Source organism: Temnothorax nylanderi, unplaced genomic scaffold (genome assembly GCF_030848795.1).
Source record: "Temnothorax nylanderi isolate EJ_2023f unplaced genomic scaffold, tnyl_v1.0 TNYL_tig0518_pilon, whole genome shotgun sequence".
NCBI classification, from domain to species: domain Eukaryota; kingdom Metazoa; phylum Arthropoda; class Insecta; order Hymenoptera; family Formicidae; genus Temnothorax; species Temnothorax nylanderi.
The window spans coordinates 72501-93604 of NW_027249580.1; the positions used below are offsets into that span (position 1 = coordinate 72501).

At 38.7% G+C, this 21104-nt stretch overlaps 4 protein-coding genes across 5 annotated transcripts in view; 1 reads left to right on the top strand and 3 right to left on the bottom strand.

Moving 5' to 3' along the window:
• The window catches only part of LOC139783588 (uncharacterized), a 12135-nt gene extending 10808 nt beyond the window's left edge, over positions 1-1327 (top strand). For both annotated transcript variants that reach the window (XM_071722748.1, XM_071722749.1), the window contains one exon: positions 359-1327. In XM_071722748.1, the coding sequence (XP_071578849.1) occupies positions 359-495 (137 nt within the window). In that variant the 3' untranslated portion in view covers positions 496-1327. The remainder of the gene's footprint in view (positions 1-358) is intronic.
• A 5857-nt stretch (positions 1328-7184) lies between these two features.
• LOC139783586 (uncharacterized) lies at positions 7185-7892 on the bottom strand. Its single transcript, XM_071722745.1, has one exon. It carries the CDS (start codon positions 7890-7892, stop codon positions 7185-7187), a length of 708 nt encoding a protein of 235 aa, XP_071578846.1.
• Positions 7893-8015: 123 nt separating this feature from the next.
• On the bottom strand, positions 8016-9380 carry LOC139783584 (uncharacterized). The gene has a single exon (XM_071722742.1). It carries the CDS (start codon positions 9378-9380, stop codon positions 8016-8018), a length of 1365 nt encoding a protein of 454 aa, XP_071578843.1.
• Positions 9381-9412: 32 nt separating this feature from the next.
• Positions 9413-12447, bottom strand: LOC139783585 (uncharacterized). Its single transcript, XM_071722743.1, has 3 exons — positions 11933-12447; positions 11203-11843; positions 9413-10956 (listed from the first exon to the last, which is right to left on the bottom strand). The coding sequence occupies exons 1-3, from the start codon at positions 12445-12447 to the stop codon at positions 9413-9415; spliced, it is 2700 nt and encodes an 899-aa protein (XP_071578844.1).
• Between the last annotated feature and the right edge of the window lie 8657 nt (positions 12448-21104).

A 21104-nucleotide genomic window follows, 5' to 3' on the forward strand; every position in this document is an offset into this window, starting at 1 on the left:
TCGTTACAAAAATTTTATAAATATACTTTTACAAAAGTTATATTTTTTTTAGTTTAATTTTTAACATTTTTTACTAACATAAGAACTGTGTGTAGTATTGAGGCTGTTGCAAACATGGCTGGTTTTTGTTAAAAAAAAAACAAATAATTTATACTATAATCGTTTTATTATCTCAATGTAAATAGAATAGAATGCAAAATAATTGATTACTTTACCTCTAAATGTTTATCATAATAATCCCAATATTAAAAGTTAGTCCCGTCAACTCTAATGGATCTAAATTTATTGTGATTTATTATCGAGTTTTTAGATGTTTCATACATTTTTACATAATTTATTATAGTAACTTTGTTCACAGAAGCTATTTTGAATACATATCCGGCAACAAAGGAAATTGAATTTGAAGAGATTGTCGCAGAATGGTTCCGGTTTGCTAAACAACGACGAACTCGAACAGCAGAAAAAGAGAAGAAAAAATTAGAAAGAAGAAAGTAAAGATAACAAAGCGTCTGGACGTACTCTTTCAAGGTTACAGAGTCTTCTTTAGATACAAGATAATAAGATACTTTTATTTCTATAATTGTCATATAACGTACCGTGGAAAAATGTTTGTTTTTTTGTCAAAAAATCTTTTTCATTTTTTTTATTTATAAACATAATTATTAGTATCTAAACAATTGAAGAAACTTACGAATTAGGTCATATAATGTACCGTGGAAAAATGCTTTTGTGTTCTTTGTCAAAAAAAGTTCTTTTTATTTCTTTTTTATTCATAAACATAATTATTACTATTTAAACGATTAAAGAAACTTACGACAGAATTTAAAAACAGTTTGTACCGGAATTGCTGTGCTGTTAGTTTCTGTCTGCCTTCTGGCACGCGCAATATAATTGATTGAATCGAAGGTCCTCTTGTGCCTTATAGGCGACCTCGCACGAAAACACTTACTAACCTTAACGAGTGATCCAATTGCGTAATATTAAGTATAAATAATTAATAATAAATGTGTTTAGTGTAACGCGATAGAGCTGGTGTGAGGTATTATATGTAACTGTGATAGCGACACTGCAAAAACTTACGTATTATTACTTGATCACGGTCATCATCACTCGGTATCTAGTCGATTAGTATCTATTAGTCGCCCTATTAGTATATCTAGTCGATAGGCAAAGTTTGTAGGAAATGCAAGAGATGTTCCTAATATAAAACATATGTTCCTAAATGTAAGTTTTTTATACATTTTGATACTATATATTGATTTAATACACATTATATAAATTATTTTGTTTGGTGTAATACATTTTATTAATAAACAGTAATTGTGAATCAATATACTTTTATTTAACTTTCGTAATGCGCTCATTGTCCCAATATAACTGTAACATTACAGTTAATCTAATGTTATATTGCCGTAAATATAGTAGCAATGTCACAGTTAGGTTAACTGTTATATTCAATTGCAATATTGCAGTTATACAGCAGTTATCATAGTTGGTACATTACAGTCACAGTAACTGTTATGCAACAGTTAGAAAACAGGTAACATAACATGTTATATTGCTGAGTCGGAAATTGTAACTTACACGTAAGTTACATGTAACATTCTGGTTTATATAACCTGTTATATTCGGTTACATTGCCGTTACATTGCTGCTATATTACTGTGTTCACTGGGTTCGTTTGGATCGTTTGGATTCTTGTATTTTGCCGAGTCAAAATGTGTTGCAACCATCCTACAACGGTTTTATCTCAACACGTTAAACACGGTATCGAAACTATCGTATACGAAATAAAGCACTACATTATATACATATGTAGTATGTACAAAGGCTCGCATTCATGCTTTACACTTTACAGTATCATTTTTAAAATAGTTACGCAAGTTTACCTTTAGCCCATTCGGTGGACTCCCACTCCTTACGATATTTTCGTTTGTCTTTTTCGTACTTGCCCATACTTAAGTACTTCACTTCAGCTCTTAAAAATAACTCCTGTCAGGAATAATAATTTTCTTCACATTGAAAACTTTAATTTGTATCTCGTATTTCTTCTCTTCTTCTTCCTTTGATTTATTGGCACCGAGCAGAGGGCGCTCGCGCGTCCATACGGCCATTAAGCCTTGTGTCCACGATGCTAGAACTGCGTCCGAGTTTCGTTTTAAGCCAATGAAACTGCTGCTTTTTTGTAAGAGCTGCAGTTTCATTGGCTTAAATCGAAACTCGGACGCAGTTCTAGCATCGTGGACACAAGGCTTAACGGCCATCAACCACAGAAAGTATCTGAAGATGACTGAAGACATCTGTGTCATCAACTAGTTATCTCCTATCTCGAAGAATGTCATATCTTGTATCGCCATGAGCCATGAGTGTATCCAGTAGAGGAACCGCTCACTAAGGCCGCGGTCCATTTGACGCTACAAATGCTTCGAAGCGTTCTTCTTCTCCTTCTGTCTTCATTGAAAGAAAGGAGAAAAGGAATGCTTCGAAGCATTTGTAGCGTCAAGTGGACCGCAGCCTAATGCTGGTTCTACAATGGGAGTCGCAAAGTCGTGAGTCGCAAGAATTGACCAATCACAGTCGATTATTCTCCTCAAATTCGATTGTGATTGGTCAATTCTTGTGACTCACGACTTTGCGACTCGCATTGTAGACCTAGCATAAGCGGCTAAGTAGCAATAAGGATCGACAGGAGTAAAGCCTTGTGTACACGATACTAGAAATCGGTCCGAGTTTCGGTTTAAGCCAATCAACTTGCAGCTCTTAAGCCTTGTGTACACGATACTAGAAATCGGTCCAAGTTTCGGTTTAAGCCAATGAAACTGCTGCTTTTCTGTAAGAGCTGCAAGTTGATTGGCTTAAACCGAAACTCGGACCGATTTCTAGTATCGTGTACACAAGGCTTAAGAGTGGAGTGGAAAGGAGTGGAAAGGAGTGGAATGGAGACCTCTGTCGGGTTGGCTTAGCTGCGACTCGCTCGAGTCCGTATTTTATTTATTATAAATTTTTAAGAGCCAAAATGGAAAATCCGGCTATGTACCGGGTTGCGGCTGATCTTACTGATTAAAACGAGCATAAGTTTAATGAGATTCGTTAATTAATTTGGCTAAAGTTTGGGAAAAACAATTTGTAGTTCATGGCTACAAATGGTTTTTCCCAAATTTTAGCCAAATTAATTAACAAATCTCATTAAACTTATGCTCGTTTTAATCAGTAAGATCAGCCGCAACCCGGTACATACGTACATAGCCGGATTTTCCATTTTGGCTCTTAAAAATTTATAATAAATAAAATACGGAGTTAAAGTGCAGTTTAAAGTGCACTTAGTGCATAAAGTGCACCTGAGTGCACCTGAGTTTGGCCGTGACCGTGACTCCTGTCGACCCTTAAATGTGATTGGTTCTTACTTTTAGATCCAACAAATTACATTCAATCGCCACTCGCCGACCGCCGTCACACCGCAGTGACAAAAGTAACTAACGCAGGGGAAAACCTAACTAACACCCTAGGGTGCGTTCCGATTCCTCACCCGGGCGCTAAAAATCTATAGTGCACGTAACATATACTATAGGATTTTTAGCACTCGGGTGGGGAATCCGAACGCAGCCCTAATCAGTATGCAAAAATCGCCAAAATATCGCCAAGATGAGTTGGAAAATCGCCAAAATATCGTCAAGTCGCCAATTGCAATTTTTCAACGCCAAATGGTCTTCAGAAATCGCCAATTTGGCGCAAAATCGCCAAATCTGGCAACCCTGCAGGAAATACCACCATGTTTCATGTTTCTTGATCTTTTCGCGATTTTCTGCCGATGTTAAGGCCCGTATTCATAGCCAGTTTTATAGATGTTAGCCTTACATTTATATAAATATACCTTAAGTCGTAAGCAAATAAACCAATCTTCGATTACTGCAAATGCGGCTTTTAACGTGAGATAATTTTTCGGTTTTTTTCGTTTTTAAGACTAATAATAAACCAACAAACGCTAAAATTAGACCAACAATCATCAGCAAACGATTACGCATCGATTAGGCTTTTTTTAAATTAAAAATAAAATTTTTCCGGCTAACTTAAGGCTAATTTTTTTTAATTTAAAAAAAAATTAAGAACCAACAAACGTTGTAATTAGGCCAACAATCACCAACAAACAACCAACAAACAATTAAAAAAAAAAAATTAATAAAGTCGCAGTTGACCGGCTAAGTTACGGGAGGTGCATTCAATGCACCCATCCAGGGGGTCAATCATGAATCTTTTCCCCTAGGGTGGAAACGTGAAAAATGAAAAATCTCTCTTTCTATTGATGTTAAATAGAAAGAGATAGTCATATAAAATTTTTCACTTTCCACGTTTCACATTAATACATGATTGACCCCCAGGAGCACGACCACTCACAGAGCCGCTAAGCAGCAACAGAATGTGATTGGATGGATCCAAGGTATAAACCAATCACATTTCGCCGCTGCTTGCCACTCAGTGAACGGTGTACGATAAATCTCGAATGTGATTGGCCAATGTTCTTATTGCTTAAATTTTATTTGCCCTTTTTATGATATACTCGTTTGAATTCTTTTGAATTATTCTTTTTCATATAATTTGGGAATCATTTAGGGAAGTTTAGGAAAATTGTTTAAACATTTGGGTAATAATATTTTTCTGTTATTAACAAAATTTTATCGAGCGTCAAGTTAGCAGATAGCGACTATAATATATATGTTTTATGTTTACTATGAATGGAATCGATTGGAAATCATTGGGGGATGACATCTTTATTGTAATTTTTATTTGGGAAAAATCGCTTTTTTGTAATTTAAATAAATCTTTGTATTAAAAACAAAAATAAAAAATGCCTTAGGTCTCATGCACCTTTATATTATTTCCCACCCTTATGGAAAAATACAGTCAACTTTTGGTGTTAACCGTTAAAAAAAACCATAGAAAAACCCTTAAAGTTGGGTGTGATTTCGGACCGCCAATTGAAGGTTAACCATCATTTGAAGGTTAATCTTCAATTGGCGGTCCGAAATCACACCCAACTTTAAGGGTTTTTCTTTGGATGATGGTTAACCTTCAAGTGATAGTTAATCCCTAAAAATGACGGTATAAACCCTAAAAATATGAACCCTCAAATGAAAGTAACAAATATGGCGTCCCAATGAGAATCTCTTGAGGGCTCCGCTCGCTGAACCGGACTCTTCGCCTCGATCCTCCCTCTCGGACGCTAGCTGCCGCAGCTCTTCCTTTCCTGGCAGTGAGCTCTCCCTGGTGATCCGACTCTCGCTCGGTTGGTCTCCAGAACACGCGCCGCAACGATCAATCCGTCAAGAAAGAGGTAACGGATTCGACACGTTCGAAGAAACACAAGCAAGTGCGGCCATGACACCTAACGAGTGAGGAAGGAGTAAGGAGGCGGGTGCTCTTTGAGAGTGGCGACTCGCGCGTCGCGCCATCTAATGTGAAACAATCGGGCGTTGTAAAACGCGAAAAGAATTCGAGCGCAATATCTGAACAAATTATTTAATTTTTAATAAGTCCAATTATTAATATTTATTTTCATAAACTTATTTTTTATTTTGATAAATGTAAATACAAATATTTTATTGTATTAATATTTAATATTAATAATTTAATTAGTTGCTTAAATTAACTTCTTGTTTAAGAAATGAGCGGATGTAGTACTGAAAATGTACCTATTATATAATATTTTAATTTTCAAAATTGTCAAATTACAAACAGGAATTTTGTTGTGACTTTTACAGTTATAAAGTAACTATTTAATGGAAATGGAAGCCTAAAAAATCAATATTGTAACGCAATTATTATAATGCTCAAATCATAAAATATTTACATTATCCATGTCTGCCAATACAATATAATTTTTTATTCATATTGCATTCTATATAATGGCAATGTTATTATATATTTGACAGGCAAATCAAAATAGCTTCGAATCGATATCGAAATGATGAAATATCGCATGTCTTAACAGAAAATACATAATTTGCCTGTTTACAGTCTGGCGCGATGAATGTATGTCACAAATAATCTCTTCTTTAAAAAAATGTCATATAGCACAAACATCGAAATAAGCTTCAAATTTCGAGCATTATTTCGATATGATGTAATATCGATGATTTCGACGTCAATTAGACGTCGATTCAATGGGTCATTTCTCGCTGGGTAGGGCCTAAGTCAAATTTTTTAAATGAAAACCCCTATTTTTTATTGTACCATCTTTCTCTATTAATTAATTTAAACAACTTTTGTTTGAAAAATTCTTTTATTTGCCTAATACTTTTTGAGATATTCAAGGAAAACTTGGTAACTTTTTCAATATTTAGCTTATGATATCTTGATAATTGTTTGCCAGAGGAAAAAGTGGTACAGAGGACTTTTTAACTTAATTTTATTTCAAAAATGTGCTGTCGCAATAGCACTCCAATTTTTTTTAAATATTTGTAAACATTCCAAGAAGATGCATACACAAATATTTAAAAAAAATTGGAGTATACTATTGCAACAGCACATTTTTGAAATAAAATTAAGTTAAAAAGTCCTCTGTACCTGTTCGCGAAATCGCTGATTAATCCCGGCGATGGTAGCGGGGTGAGAAGGACGCGCGTGGAGGGTGTTAACAAATTATGCCTTTATTTTTTGTGTAACTCAGACCACAGTCTGAGCCGTCTTTAATGATATGTACAGTCTGACCTGAGAACGATGAGCGGTGTATAATGAGAAGTCTTTTGATGCGCGAGGCAATTGTATAAATTGCCTCGCTCGTGGTGATTCGCCCGTGAGCCGTTGAGACACGTGGCGGTCGGCACTCGCGCACGTGTGAGCCTGAGTCGTCGTGTTGATGTACCAGAGCTGGCTGGGGTGAGCGGTCTCTTTACACTTTACAGTCTCTTGGCAGCTTCAATCACTGCGAGCGGCACGGTATGCAGTTCTACGAACAGAACTCACAGAGCACACGTCGTACGTACGATCACAACGCGGACATGTTTCTCTCTGAGGCGAGGGAGAAGCTCGCGATGAGCGCGCCCGTGCTTGCGCAAGCTGCCGCGTCGATCCGGCCTGTCGATACCCGATCGATGCTGCCATCTGATGAGATGGCGCAACGCGAGCGTAATCTCGAACATTCCGCCCGCCATCAGCAACCTTGTTGATGATTCCTTACTCGTGATCCTTTATCCTGATGAAATGGGTAATACGGCAAGCTTGGCAATTGGCCGGGTGAGCATCGTGGTGGCCGTCTTGAGGGTAACCACCCTAGTAAGTCCATCCTTTCCGGGGTGCAAAGCCGTTACTCTTGCGAGTGGCCATTTGCACGGTGGAGAGCGTTCGTCGGTGAGCAGCACGATAGAACCCACCTTGATGTTGTTGTTAGGATGATGCCACTTGGATATCGCCTGCTGGCGTTGCAGATAATGCGCCGACCATTGCGCCCAAAATTGTTGAACATGCTGCTGGATGAGCTGCCACCGAGATAGTCGCGAGGTTGCCAGGTCGATCAGAGATGGCTCGGGTATGGTAGTGAGTGGACCTCCAATGAGAAAATGACCTGGGGTGAGCGCTGAGACGTCTTCAGGGTCGTCGCTCAACGGTTCCAACGGCCTTGAGTTGAGAATGGCCTCTATTTGCGTAAGCAACGTTGTTAGTTCTTCCGTCGTGAGTAGAGTCTCCCCGATGGTCCGTCTCAAATGAAACTTCACGGACTTTACAACCGCCTCCCACTTGCCCCCCATGTGTGGAGCACCTGGTGGGTTGAACTCCCATCTTATGCCGTCAAGTTGCAACACTTGAGCAATCCGTTGATGTTCTTGAGCGTCTTGGACGAACATTTTCTTGAGCGCGGCGTCTGCTCCAATGAAAGTTGTCCCGCAGTCCGAGTACATGGTCTGAGCAATTCCCCTTCTCGCTGCAAATCTTCGGAAGGCTGCTATGAATCCTTCTGATGAGTAGTCACTGACTACTTCGAGGTGAATTGCGGAGGTGGAAAAGCAGACGAACACACAGATCTATCCCTTGTATGTTTTCGCACCTCGTCCCTTCCATGTCTTGATGGTGAGCGGTCCGGCATAGTCGACTCCTGTATGAGCAAACGGACGTGACGGCGTAACCCGAGAGAGAGGTAGTTGGCCCATCAGTTGATGAGCACGGATCCCCCTCTGCCGAGCACACACGACACACCGTAAGATATGAGACTTCACCGGAGCCCGTCCGCCGATGATCCAATATTGTTGCCTGACATGAGCCAATGTCAGCTGTGTTCCTCCATGTAAAGTACGCAAATGGGCGTGGGCGATGATTAAAGTTGAGAACCGTGAGTGGCGAGGTAAAATCGCCTGATGTTTGTTGTCTTGAGCTAGTGCTGATTGGTTGAGGCGGCCGCCAACTCGGATAACCCCTTGAGCGTCTATGTACGCAGTCAATCGACTGAATGCGTGAGTAGGTGGTAGTCTCGAATTGGCCGTGAGCATCTTGATCTCATGCGTGAAGTATGCCGCTTGAGTAGCCTTGATCCAGAATAGTCTGGCCTTCTCCAAAGCTGAGTGCAAGTCCAGTGACTTGGCTCGGCGCTTTCTCAAGAGAGAGATAAACCTGAAACAGAGAGCTGTTACTTTCAATAATTTATTGAGGGTTGAGTACCTATATATGAGGTCCCAGTGGTATTCCGACTGAGATGCCGCTGCATGTAGCGCAATGCCAGGACGGGCCTCACTGCAGCTCAACTCGTCCGACAGCGCGGGTTGTGATGGCCATGCTTCAGGTGTGAGTATCCACGGTGGTCCCGTCCACCATAATGAGTGGCTTTGAAGTTGAGAAGTAGTCAATCCTCGTGATGCGCAATCGGCTGGATTGGATGTACCAGGTACGTATCTCCAGTGTGCCTTTGCAGTGAGATCTTGAATCTGAGAAACTCGGTTTCTCACAAAATCCTTCCAGCGCGATGCATGAGATTTGATCCACGTGAGTGTCACAACAGAGTCCGTCCACAGGTGAATTGCTGTAACGTTCAACTTCAAGGTGGCTTGAACGTATTGCATGAGCCTTGAGAGCAGCAGTGCTGCGGAGAGTTCAAGTCTCGGGATGGTGAGCCGTTTGAGCGGTGCTACCTTAGTTTTGGAGCACACCAATGAAATCGTGGCGCCGTTTGAGCTGCGGACGGTGATATATACGACTGCAGCCATTGCTAGTTGAGAAGCATCAGAAAAGCCGTGAAATTCCACTGACGAGGTACTCCATGTGTTATACCATCGAGGTATTGAGATTCTGCTTAAGCTGGTGAGTTCTTTTCTGATAGTGAGCCACCGTGATGAGAGCTGGGATGGCAGTGGTTCATCCCATCGGAGCTTATGAAGCCATAGCTCCTGCAAGAGCATCTTCGCCTTGATCACTACTGGTGATGCAAAGCCTAGTGGATCGATATCTGAGCCACTTCAGACAAAACGAGGCGTTTGGTGAACTGAGTGGTGTGCGATGAGATCCTTGTTGAGAATGTGAATGAATCTTCGTGAGGAAGCCAGTTTAATCCGAGGATTTTGGTTGTGCAATCGTCAAATGCAATTTGCGAGCCCTGTTCCTTTTCTGCTTGAACCGCAGTGAGCACATCTTGATGAGTCGCGTGCCACTTTGATAATGGAAAACCGCCCGCCATGCACAAATTCTTCAGTTGCACTGCAATTTCCTTTACCTGCTGAACTGTGTCGGCGCCTCCAAAGGTGTCGTCAACATATCGACCCTCAGTGAGTGGCGGCACTGCAAGGGGAAACTTATGGCCTTCATCCTTCACCAGTTGCAGCAGTGTTCGCACTGCTAAGAACGGGGCACCCTTGGTACCATACGTGACCGTTGTTAGATAATTTTCCACTTCCTTGAGTTGTTTGTCGATCCAGAGAACCCGTTGTAAATTCCAGTCATCCTTATGTACGTTGATTTGCCTGTACATTTTGGTGATGTCAGTTGCCACTAAATGCCGAAACTGTCGAATCCAGAGCAAAACGTCTGTGACGTCTAAATGCAACTTGGCTCCCGTATACATGATATCATTGAGTGAGCGGCCGGATGTAGATGCACTCGAGCCATTAAACACCACACGTAATTTTGTGGTTGCACTGTCTGGTTTGAGCACGCCGTGATGTGGCAAGTAATATTGCGCGTGCTGGCTGGAAACGGGTAAAGCCTCCGTCATGTGATTGAGCTCTCGATATTCTGTCATGAACTGATGATACAGGCGTCGATAGTTGTCATCTCGTGCGAACCTTCTTAGTAAGCCCTGCAGGCATCGATGCGCAGTGTGATACGAATCCCCAAGAGTATCAGGTGATGATTTTAACGGAAGTCGAACCGTGTAGCGACCTGTTGAGTCCCGCGAAACAGTGCTCTTGTAATATTCTTCACATCTTTGCTCGTCAGGCGTAAGATCATGAGTATTACTTGCAGGCACTTCTTCTTGTGTCCAGAATTTCGCCAGCAACTCGTCGAGAGCATCTTCTCTCTCCTGAATCGAGGCATGGTGCACTGCAGCAGATGCCGATGATGATGTGTCGACAGGTCCGAGAACGAGCCATCCAAAAATTGAGAGCTGCGCAATTGGCATCAATGGATCTTGTTTGATGATGTTGGGCTTGATGATCTGCCCATATGAGTCAGCTCCAATGATGATATCCACTGGCCGTGGTGTGAGAAAGTCTGGATCGGCCAAGATTAACTTGGTGAGATGCGGCCATTCCTGTGGTGCAGCGTTGAATGATGGCAAGATGTTGGTTAACGTCTGCAGAATGTGAGCTTGAATGATGACGTCTGATCTTGAGTAAAGTGAGCGGAGCTGGAGTGAGGCAACTCCTCGAGTTTGAGTTGACTTTTCGCCCCCAATTCCAGTAATGATGATGACAGAATGATGACGAGGAATGTTGAGCTGACGAATGAGTGATTCAGAGACGAAGGTGAGTTCTGAACCTGAATCGATGAGAAGCCGTACGCGCTGAGTAGTCACAAATAAATTTATCTGAGCCAGGGCCGTAGCTAATAAGGTTGAGTGTGATGAGCGGGCCAAAGAGGAGTGAGCGACGATTGCACCATCTTCCTATTGAGCTGCCGCAGCTGAGCTGGTGCTCGGCTTCGCTGATAAGTTCGCCTGATGAGCTTCATGCAGCATCGTGTGGTGTCGGTTGGTGCACTTCTTGCACCCCCGTGAGCTCTTACATGAGCGGACGTTGTGGCGGCCGAGGCAATTGAAGCAGAGCCTCCGTGAGATGACAAGTTTCTGTCGTTCGACCGGTGAGAGATCCCTAAATTTTGTGCACGTCACAACGAAATGCGTGCCGTTGCAGCAGTCACACGGGTACACCGTGGAGCCGTCTGATGATTCCGTGCGGGCCGGTTGAACTGCCGCATGGTGAGCTGTCGAACGCCTGGATGTTGAGGCGACCGTGCTCCCTGAGCTGACCGTGGACTCTATCCTCTCGAGTGCTCGAGCTCGAGAGGTGAGAAACTGCTCGAGCTGCTCGAATCGCGGATACTCGCGTTTTGCTCCTAGGGACGTCTCCCACTGCTCCTTCGTCTGGCGATCCAGCTGCCTGGACAGCTGGTACACCAGGATGCTGTCTCCCAGATCCTGTGAGACGCCCAAGGCTTGCAGGCCCTTTATTCCTTCCTTGAAGGTGTTGAGCAACTTGTCCAGTGATGCGGCGTTTCTCTGCACTGGTGTTGAGCTGGCAAAGAGTTGGTCCAGATACGACTGAATGAGCAGGCGTTTTTTTCGTATCGCTCGACGAGCATCTCCCATGACGGGTTGAGAGAATCTCCGGTGAGAGGCAGTCCGGAGATGAGCTGAGAAGGTGTGCCTTCAAGCGAGAGTCGCAGATAGTGAAGTTTTTCCACGTCAGTGATTTGTCGGCTATCAAGGATGACGGCCCTGAATAGGTCGCGGTACGTGGGCCAAGTAGCGTAATCGCCCTTGAAGGACGGGATGTTTATGTCCGGCAGTCTCTGTTGAGACTGTGAGGGCTGCACCGTTTCAAGCGCCGCCTTCGGAGCAAGCCTCTCCGCTAATGCGCCCTTGAGCTTCGCCAGAGAGCGACGAGCCGCCATGCACTCCTGCGCCTCCACCGCGAAGGCGTTCTTCGAGAAGTACTCATGAGTGATGAGCGCCGCCGGCCATGAGGCTTCGAAATAGGTGTGTTCCTTAAGGAACGCCTTGTGCACTTCCTCGAGCTGGATCGAGATCTGGAGAATTTCATCCACCGACGTGTCATCTGCGGTAGATGGCAACGTCTGGTTGATGGCCCGCACCGTTGCGATGCGATTCATCTGCGTCTGCACCTTCAGCGTGAGCTCCGCGGACAGCCGCACCGGTGAGGCCTGACGCTCTGAAGTGCGCTTGTCGGTCGGCAGCTCGAGTAATGGAGAGGTCTTCCCTCCCGTCCCGGTTTTGGCGGGATCCGTCATGATGAGCCGCCCCTGAGCTGTTCACGATGAGAAACCTGAGAACGTCGAGACACGTGTAAGGAAATGCTGCACGAATCGAGAACGTTCGAGGAACGCGAGAGAAAGCGCTATGCGAAGCGAGAGTCATGTATTGAGCACGTGATACTGTTTATGTGACACTCGCGAGGGCGCGTGAACACTCGTGTAACACTCGCGAGCGCGCGTGAGAATGTCTGTCTTTCACTCGCGACAGCGCTATAATGTCTACGTGGCACATCGCGGAGGGCATGCCCCTTTCACGTGATCTGTGTCTGAGTTACACCATAAGTTCCACGCATCCGGCTCGAAGGACCAAATGTTCGCGAAATCGCTGATTAATCCCGGCGATGGTAGCGGGGTGAGAAGGACGCGCGTGGAGGGTGTTAACAAATTATGCCTTTATTTTTTGTGTAACTCAGACCACAGTCTGAGCCGTCTTTAATGATATGTACAGTCTGACCTGAGAACGATGAGCGGTGTATAATGAGAAGTCTTTTGATGCGCGAGGCAATTGTATAAATTGCCTCGCTCGTGGTGATTCGCCCGTGAGCCGTTGAGACACGTGGCGGTCGGCACTCGCGCACGTGTGAGCCTGAGTCGTCGTGTTGATGTACCAGAGCTGGCTGGGGTGAGCGGTCTCTTTACACTTTACAGTCTCTTGGCAGCTTCAATCACTGCGAGCGGCACGGTATGCAGTTCTACGAACAGAACTCACAGAGCACACGTCGTACGTACGATCACAACGCGGACATGTTTCTCTCTGAGGCGAGGGAGAAGCTCGCGATGAGCGCGCCCGTGCTTGCGCAAGCTGCCGCGTCGATCCGGCCTGTCGATACCCGATCGATGCTGCCATCTGATGAGATGGCGCAACGCGAGCGTAATCTCGAACAGTACCACTTTTTTCTCCGGCAAACAATCATCAAGATATCACAAGCTAAATATATATTGAAAAAGTTACCAAGTTTTCCTTGAATATTTCAAAAAGTATTATATATTATATAAAAGTATTATGTAGAAAGATGGTACAATAAAAAATAGGGGTTTTCATTTAAAAAATTAGACTTAGGCCTCAATACAGGTCCTGGTTCCAAAATCCAATAAGATCGTCTATTGGCCCCCTTCAAACCTTTCAACTTTTATCTAAAACACTTCCAATAAACCAAGCCGTCAATTGACACTTAACGAAAATTAACACAATAACATTTAAACGACACCCAACGATAAAGGGATCATGGTGACACTGATTAAATCGACATAGAACATTAAAGGTTAACACCCTACACCAAACCAACATCCAACGATGAGGATCAATCTCCAACCTACACTAAACATTGCCCAAGGAGCGCCAATGCGCGTAAAATGCGCTTTAAACCCCGTTGAAAAGATCCAGATGGAAATCCAGATGGTTATCTACATGGATAACTAGATAAAAATATATGTGGATTCCTATGGATTTCGGATGGTTTTGTATGGATTTCCTATGGTTATCCAGATGGAAAACCGTACTGAAAAGGTACAGATGGAGATTCATATGGTTATATACATGGCTAACCATATAGATTTCCACCTGTATCCCAGGTCGGATTTGTATGGTTTTCCACATGGTTATCCACATGTATAACCAACTGCATTTTTGGATGGTATTTTATATGGTTTTTCACATAGTTTCCATATAATTTCTCATATAATTTTCTATATGGTTTTCTATATCGTTTTTTGACAAAACAGTTCACTATTATCTACGGTTTTTTTATAAATAAAATCCAGGTTATCAGATAAATATTGTCAAAATCAACATGGATATCCAAATGGACTGTTACAAAAAGTAAATGATTATCCACAAGTTTTTTTTACAAAATACAGATAGATTTCCATGTAGATTTTGATAAAATTCTGGTAGCTATGATGGATTTTATAAAAATTTTGTCGATATTCTGGTACAAAAATCTACGTGGATCATGTAAAATGTATAATACATTAGATATTCAATGATATTTTATTTGTAAAAATTCTACTCTTTATCGTAACATGATATTTAAAAAATCTAATATTGAAAGTTTATTTTTTCATATAAGTATTTAATGACTTAACTTAAACTTTACATAATATACATAAGTTATACATAATTATTAAATGTGTAAAATACAAATATAAAATAATAAATATAAAATTATTAAAATACGTAAATGTTACAGATATTATGTAATACATAATTAACATAATATAAAATATGCAGTTTATTAGATCTAAAATATACATAGTTCTACAAATACAGCATTGACTTTTTGACAGCATTACAATTTTTCTTTTCAACGAGAAAGTACTAAGAAAATGTTATTAAACAATAAAAACTTTTTTAACATTAACATTATTAACATCTTTATACATAATTTTTTCACTTGTAATTTATAAATACATTGTCTAGAAACAATTTTTCATCCGATTATTTATTTTATTCTGTAAAAATTTGTACCGATTCTTACATTTATCTGTACCAATGCATATTAGGTATACCTGATATATACTGCTGTCGGTGAACAGTCATGATAACACACAATTTTTCAACATTTCTTGTTTTTAAAAATTCAACAATGGGGTTAATATTTATAATTTTTTTAATGCTTGTAAATTCTTCAGAGAAACAGTTTTCTACGTTTATCTTTTTATATACAGTGTATTCATTATTGTTAGCGTCATCAACGATAAATTGTTGTATGTGGATAAAATGACCATTCACCGTTTGGGCAAATGAATTATCGGATCGATAACAAACATTATTTGCAGACTTGAATAAACACTTATTTTTTACCATTCTTCCATATGCCCTAGTACGCTCTATACACAAATTTAATTGATTTATTATTATAGGATCTACTCGTAATTCTTTCCCGAAATATCTGTTTATTCCAAATTTCTCAGTTCTTATTGTGCATCTATTTTGTAAGTAATAGCAATAGTCTAATACAGGTGAAAAATCTTTCGCTAAAACATGTCTTTCTAACATCATAATACTTTGCTTAATTGAAAGAGTTCTACATATTTGACTTAAGACTCCTTTAGCGGCATGCACGCATTTTATAATGTGCCCGTTGCCAGATTCAAATGGATAACAAGAATGTGACCAAAGTGGCCCCCAATCAGCAACACTCTGTGAAAGGTGACTGACTTGATGGACATTAAAAGACATCGCACTCTCTCCATAATAATATTGTGTTAAGGCAACAAATCTTCTTAAAAGTTTATCTGCTCTACGTAATTCAGCGTCACTAATGGAAGGTTTTAATAACAAATAATACCCTTCTACTAATAAAGACCAGTGCTGCACATAATTTTGGAAATTAGGTAATTGTGATAATACAGGCAAACTATAGAATAACAGCCAATTTTCCCACTCCGCAGCTTTCCAGTATTTACGATGGTAGATCGATCGCGATAATCGAACGAGTTTAGTTGGCACCTTGAAGGCTTTTATTTGCTTATCAATAATATCTATGAAAGAATTTGAAATTGAGTATGGCATATTTGATGAATCGAGCCAATATTCTGCGAATTGTTTTGCAATACCCAAATCCATGCAATGCATAGGATCTGGTACAAAACCATCGATGATATCAAACTCTCTTAAATTCAATAATGGTGAAGCCTTCTTAATACCGAAAATCGATGTATTTGTATTTACTGTTTCTTGAATATGCTGTAGAGTTTGTTCGGCTGTTCTTCTGGCTGGAATTTCATTGAGTAAAGTGTATTTTACACTTGTGCCTTTATTGTAACGAACTGGTACTCCTGGATGGAGACACCAGTTACATCCATAGTACCCGTTAAACTGAGTTGTACCTTGCATTGTTGGCCGTGCTACAGCATCAACACAACAGCACAAGGCATATAAGTGAATTCGTCTTATTTCGTTATTGATATTACAAACTATTCCATTTGTTGTCAAACTGTTCATGCTGTCAACAAAGGGACGTAAAAAATAAATCATGTTCGGTTTATCATGACCAAACCATAAGGAATATACTATTGATTTTTGATTACGCACATGCATTGGTACTTCATTAGGAATTATTTGGATTGGCCATATAGAAAGTTTGGCGCTCTTGAAAACAGGCGACCCATCACTATTAAAAATTACTGTTAAGTAAGATTTTTTATGATTATCTGGCAGTGACGCAATGAACTCTTTATACTTTCGGCCATCGTAAATGTCTTGCAAGTTGTTATCAATTACTTGTTCTCGTTCGGCGATAACTGTAGTATAATAATCAGAGTTACTCTCTATGATGCTTTGGATTTTATCTGTTATATTTAATGTGACAAAAAAATCACGGTAACATGGGTCTTTTACATTAATTTCTTCTTCGCAAACCTGACAAAAAATTATATGATTGGACTTACAAAATTCACCTATATGTGTTTTGCATGTTGGGCAAACTGCATGGTATTTTATTCCTTCTCCTGGATAAAATAATTTATCTATCATATACCGTGTATCTGGAATAAAAGGTGTAGCGACAAAAGTGTTTAACATTTTACAAAGATCTGCTGTAGCCGAACTTGATAAACCGTACTCTGATGAAAATTTTAAAATCGCTAACAATATTTCGGCTTTATTTACAACAAAATTTGTATTGATAGTTTCATTTGTATCATCTTCCTGCAACATTTGTATTAATCTCGTAAACCGTTGCGGAATGTTATGACTATCATCTAAAACTTCATTGTAACTTTCATCCTCTTCACTGCTGTTAAAAATTTCATCATCAATATTATTCGAAAACAATGAGTCCTACAAAACCATATATTATCTTCAATTACAAGTAATTTTGATTAATCTAAAAAAAAATAAGAGTTCTATACAGGGTGCCGATAATTATTGACACAACACTCGTGTGCAGGTAGAGTGGACTAAACTGAGTCGAAAAGTCCTCTACCATTTTGCAATTTTCGCAATAGTTAACGAGTTATTAATTATTGAAAATCACCAATTTAGTCCTACTGCTAAATGCAAGCGTGTGCCGAGATACGACCATCCAGCGTCATCGTTTCCAAGATCGAGGAGTTGTTTTCTGCAAATGACAAGAAATAGGGGAACAATCACAGCTCAAAACCGCCGCTCGTAGACATAATGCCTACGGGCTATGTAGGCCTATTTCTTGCCATTTGCAGAAAACAATTCCTCGATTCTGGAAACAATGACGCTGAACGGTCGTATCTCGGCACGCGCTTGCATTTAGCAGTAGACTGGGCTAAATTGGTGATTTTCAATAATTAATAACTCGTTAACTATTGCGAAAATTGCAAAATAATAGAGGACTTTTCGACTCAGTTTAGTTCACTCTACCTGCACACGAGCGTTGTGTCAATAATTATCACCCTGTATATATTATTTGTGATAAGAGAAAAGACATGTTTAATTTTATTTCCTAAATGAAATTTTAGTAAAGTATACATAGAAGTAACACAATATAATACAATAATAAAAACAATTTAATAAAAGTAAGTAATGTGTCTGAAGTTTGCAATGTTGAAGGCAACGAAAAAAATTTTTTTTTGAAATTCGTTACGCAATCAATTTCTTTGCTTTAATTGCTTGCGTTTGACGTAAAACTACAGTTTCGAAAAATTTACATGTCCGGAAATACCCTTAAGACTCAAAATAGAGATTAAAGTATCTAAAATTTTTCGAAACTCTGGGTATTTTTTATTTACATCAAATGCAAGCAAATAAAGCAAAGAAGTTGATTGCGTAAGCAATTTCGAAGAAAATTTTGTTTTCCTTGGCTTCAACACTGCAAACGTTGACTCATGTTCTTTAATATATAAAATTTTTAAAGTCAACCTTTTATTTATAATAATTTTTTAAAAAACAATTTTGATATCAGAATTTGAATTAAATTCCAACATGATTGACGCAATATATGAAAGGGTATATAGATATGTAGTAATGTATTATAATGTACAAGTCACTTTTGGGTAAATTTTCGGATATGACTCAATTTAAAACCAACAAGTCTTTTTGTCATTTTAAATAAATCACTGTATTATTAAACCACTGTTTGTCATGCCGCTTGTTACATATTATGTTGACATTCCATATAGCATGAAAAATTTCACTGACGTGATATTTCAGCGAAACTTTCTTGAAATAATTTAATTTTAAAATTCCATATTTGAATTTTCAATAAAATATTTCAGCAATATAGTATAAATATTTCAAGGAATATTCCATAGAAGATTACAAAAATGATTCTTTAGCCTACTGCACACGATGCTTTTTCTCCCGCTGGTTTGCTATGTAGATTGCGTACTTGCTATCGTGTGGGTAGCATTGCTGGCAATGCTGCTGACTGTGTTGCTGGCTTGGATTCAGACGATACGGACTTTTGTACTGGCTCATACTTCGTGTATGAGCTGTTAACCGGTAAATAAATATGGAGCAGGCCATTGCTATTGTAGTACAACATCGAAAAAATGCAATTGCATTATTTTTAATTATTAATAAATTACGATATCATCGACGTTTGTGGAGTCAATTATATCAAACGTCAGAATACGTCAAACTTTTTTTAAATTATTTAACCTAATCCTAATCAAATTGTACTACTTTGTTTGGCTCTCACAATGAGCCAGGACAAAACGATGGAAGAAAAATAGCACATGTTCTATCATGGAAATCCAGCAGATCTGTTAGCAGCGTGACAAGCAAACATACAATTTCTAGCACAATTGTTCACACGATAGCAAGCATACAAGCCAGCTAGCAATCCAGTAGGAAAAAAGCATCGTGTACCGCAGGCTTTAAACATTTAATAAAATATTTCAAAACAATAAAATAAGACTTATTGATATTTCACACAAGATTTTTTAAATATTTCAAATATTGACATGAAATATTGTAAGAAACAATTGTAACTTTCGCAGTAATGTAAGTTAATTTAATTTAATCCTTACGAAAAAAATCCTGTACGAAATCCTGCAGAGAACTCCATAAGAAAATCTTGCAGGAAGTCCTGCAGATTTTCTGGAGAACTTCTCTGCAGGATTTTTTCATAAAGGAAATTTATACATTGTTTTACAATTTTTTGAGTTGGTTTCAATTAAGTTTACTTGTAATTTGAATTTTAAAAGTTTTTTTTAAGTTATTTAAGCATGAAACAGTGGAAAAAATATGTAGGAATAATTCATAAATCATAATGTATTATTATCAGCTATAATATAAAAAAATTTTGCATTTCTGTAATATCATGTCTCTTCCCTATTATAAAACATTTTTATTGCATTCACCTGCAAGTTACGTGCTTCAATCTCTTCTTCATAATTTAATTCATATAGATTTGAATTATTTGTAGAGTCTGCAATACAAATTATTTTTAAATTCTATAAACATATGTAAAGGGACTATTCAAGCATTACGTAAATATGTACAGACAGGAGATTGATGGAAATGTTAGTTTGCATACAGCGAAGTTAATTCAGGTGTTTATATTTTTTAAATATTTACAAAATATTACTTTAAAGTTTTTTGCATATAAAAATAAACATGATTTTATGAGGTCGTTTTTTTGGTAATGCTAAGTCACACAAATTCTATGACTTCCCGAATTTCTACATGATTAAGAATATTCCATGACTTTTCCAAACTTTCCAAGATTTTATGACTATTGGACTTCTTGCCTTGTTAATTAATAATAAATTATTGTTTTATACATGAAAAAGGATGTATTATTTTGAGAAATCACAAAAATGAAAACACACAACTTTTATGGATTATTCATTACAAAAATAAATTGTTAATTTAAATAAAGAAGTTTGTATGAGGAGAGTATTTTACTTAGTAAAAATATTACAAAATACAATATAACGTAAGATATTTTGTATCCTGCCTCTACCCTCCTGTAAAGAATTGTAAGAAATTCTAAGTAGTATTCACGAATCATATTAGCACTGTATATTTTTTGAAATGCTTCCTTACTAAATGTTTAAGCTGCATGGGTGAAGGAAGATTCAAACAATCTCCAAAATATGTTTACGTAACACTTGAATGGTATTATAATGTTTCTACAACAATATTCTGTATGCAAACATTCCTATAAAAATATTAGAAACATAGCAATTTTAAAACTGTACTAATGTTATAGACTAATAAATTTCTACTATTTTGCAAGATTAAAAGGTTCAGAAATATACAGGGTAGGCCATTTTAATTTACCCACTGAAGTAACTCTTTAGAAAAACATTTTACAGAAAAATGTTTCAGACAAAAGTTACATGATTTTAAGGGGGACATAAGGTAGTGTCATTGGTTTGATCGTTTGAAGATCACGTAAAGGTTACCTTCAACTTTTTAAATAGAACCTCTTACTTTTTATTGTATATTCTTATATAGTAGCTTATCTCGAGAGGTTTCCAAAACATTATAATTGAGTCTATTTTTGTTGAGTACTTTTCGAAATATTTTAAATTTCTTCCTGATACTTTTTAATATAAAATATCTCATATTCACTTTTCGATGACTTTATCTTAATATTTTTAGGCGTACAATACTAAAAAGAATTGATTAATTTAAAAAACGAAGAATTAGATTTAAAAATTTTTATTGGATTTTTTAATTGCATTAGTGGTTTTTGCAAAACTCT

Bases quoted from the DNA above. Each gene is read 5' to 3' on its own strand.
- LOC139783584 (XM_071722742.1), bottom strand. From the start codon at position 9,380: ATGCTCTTGCAGGAGCTATGGCTTCATAAGCTCCGATGGGATGAACCA.
- LOC139783585 (XM_071722743.1), bottom strand. From the start codon at position 12,447: ATGACGGATCCCGCCAAAACCGGGACGGGAGGGAAGACCTCTCCATTA. The intron at 11,844-11,932 runs GTACCGCGACCT...TCTCGCTTGAAG, and splicing joins GATTACGCTACTTGGCCCAC to GCACACCTTCTCAGCTCATC. The intron at 10,957-11,202 runs GTAAGAGCTCAC...TCATCGATTCAG, and splicing joins CCGCCACAACGTCCGCTCAT to GTTCAGAACTCACCTTCGTC.
- LOC139783586 (XM_071722745.1), bottom strand. From the start codon at position 7,892: ATGTACTCGGACTGCGGGACAACTTTCATTGGAGCAGACGCCGCGCTC.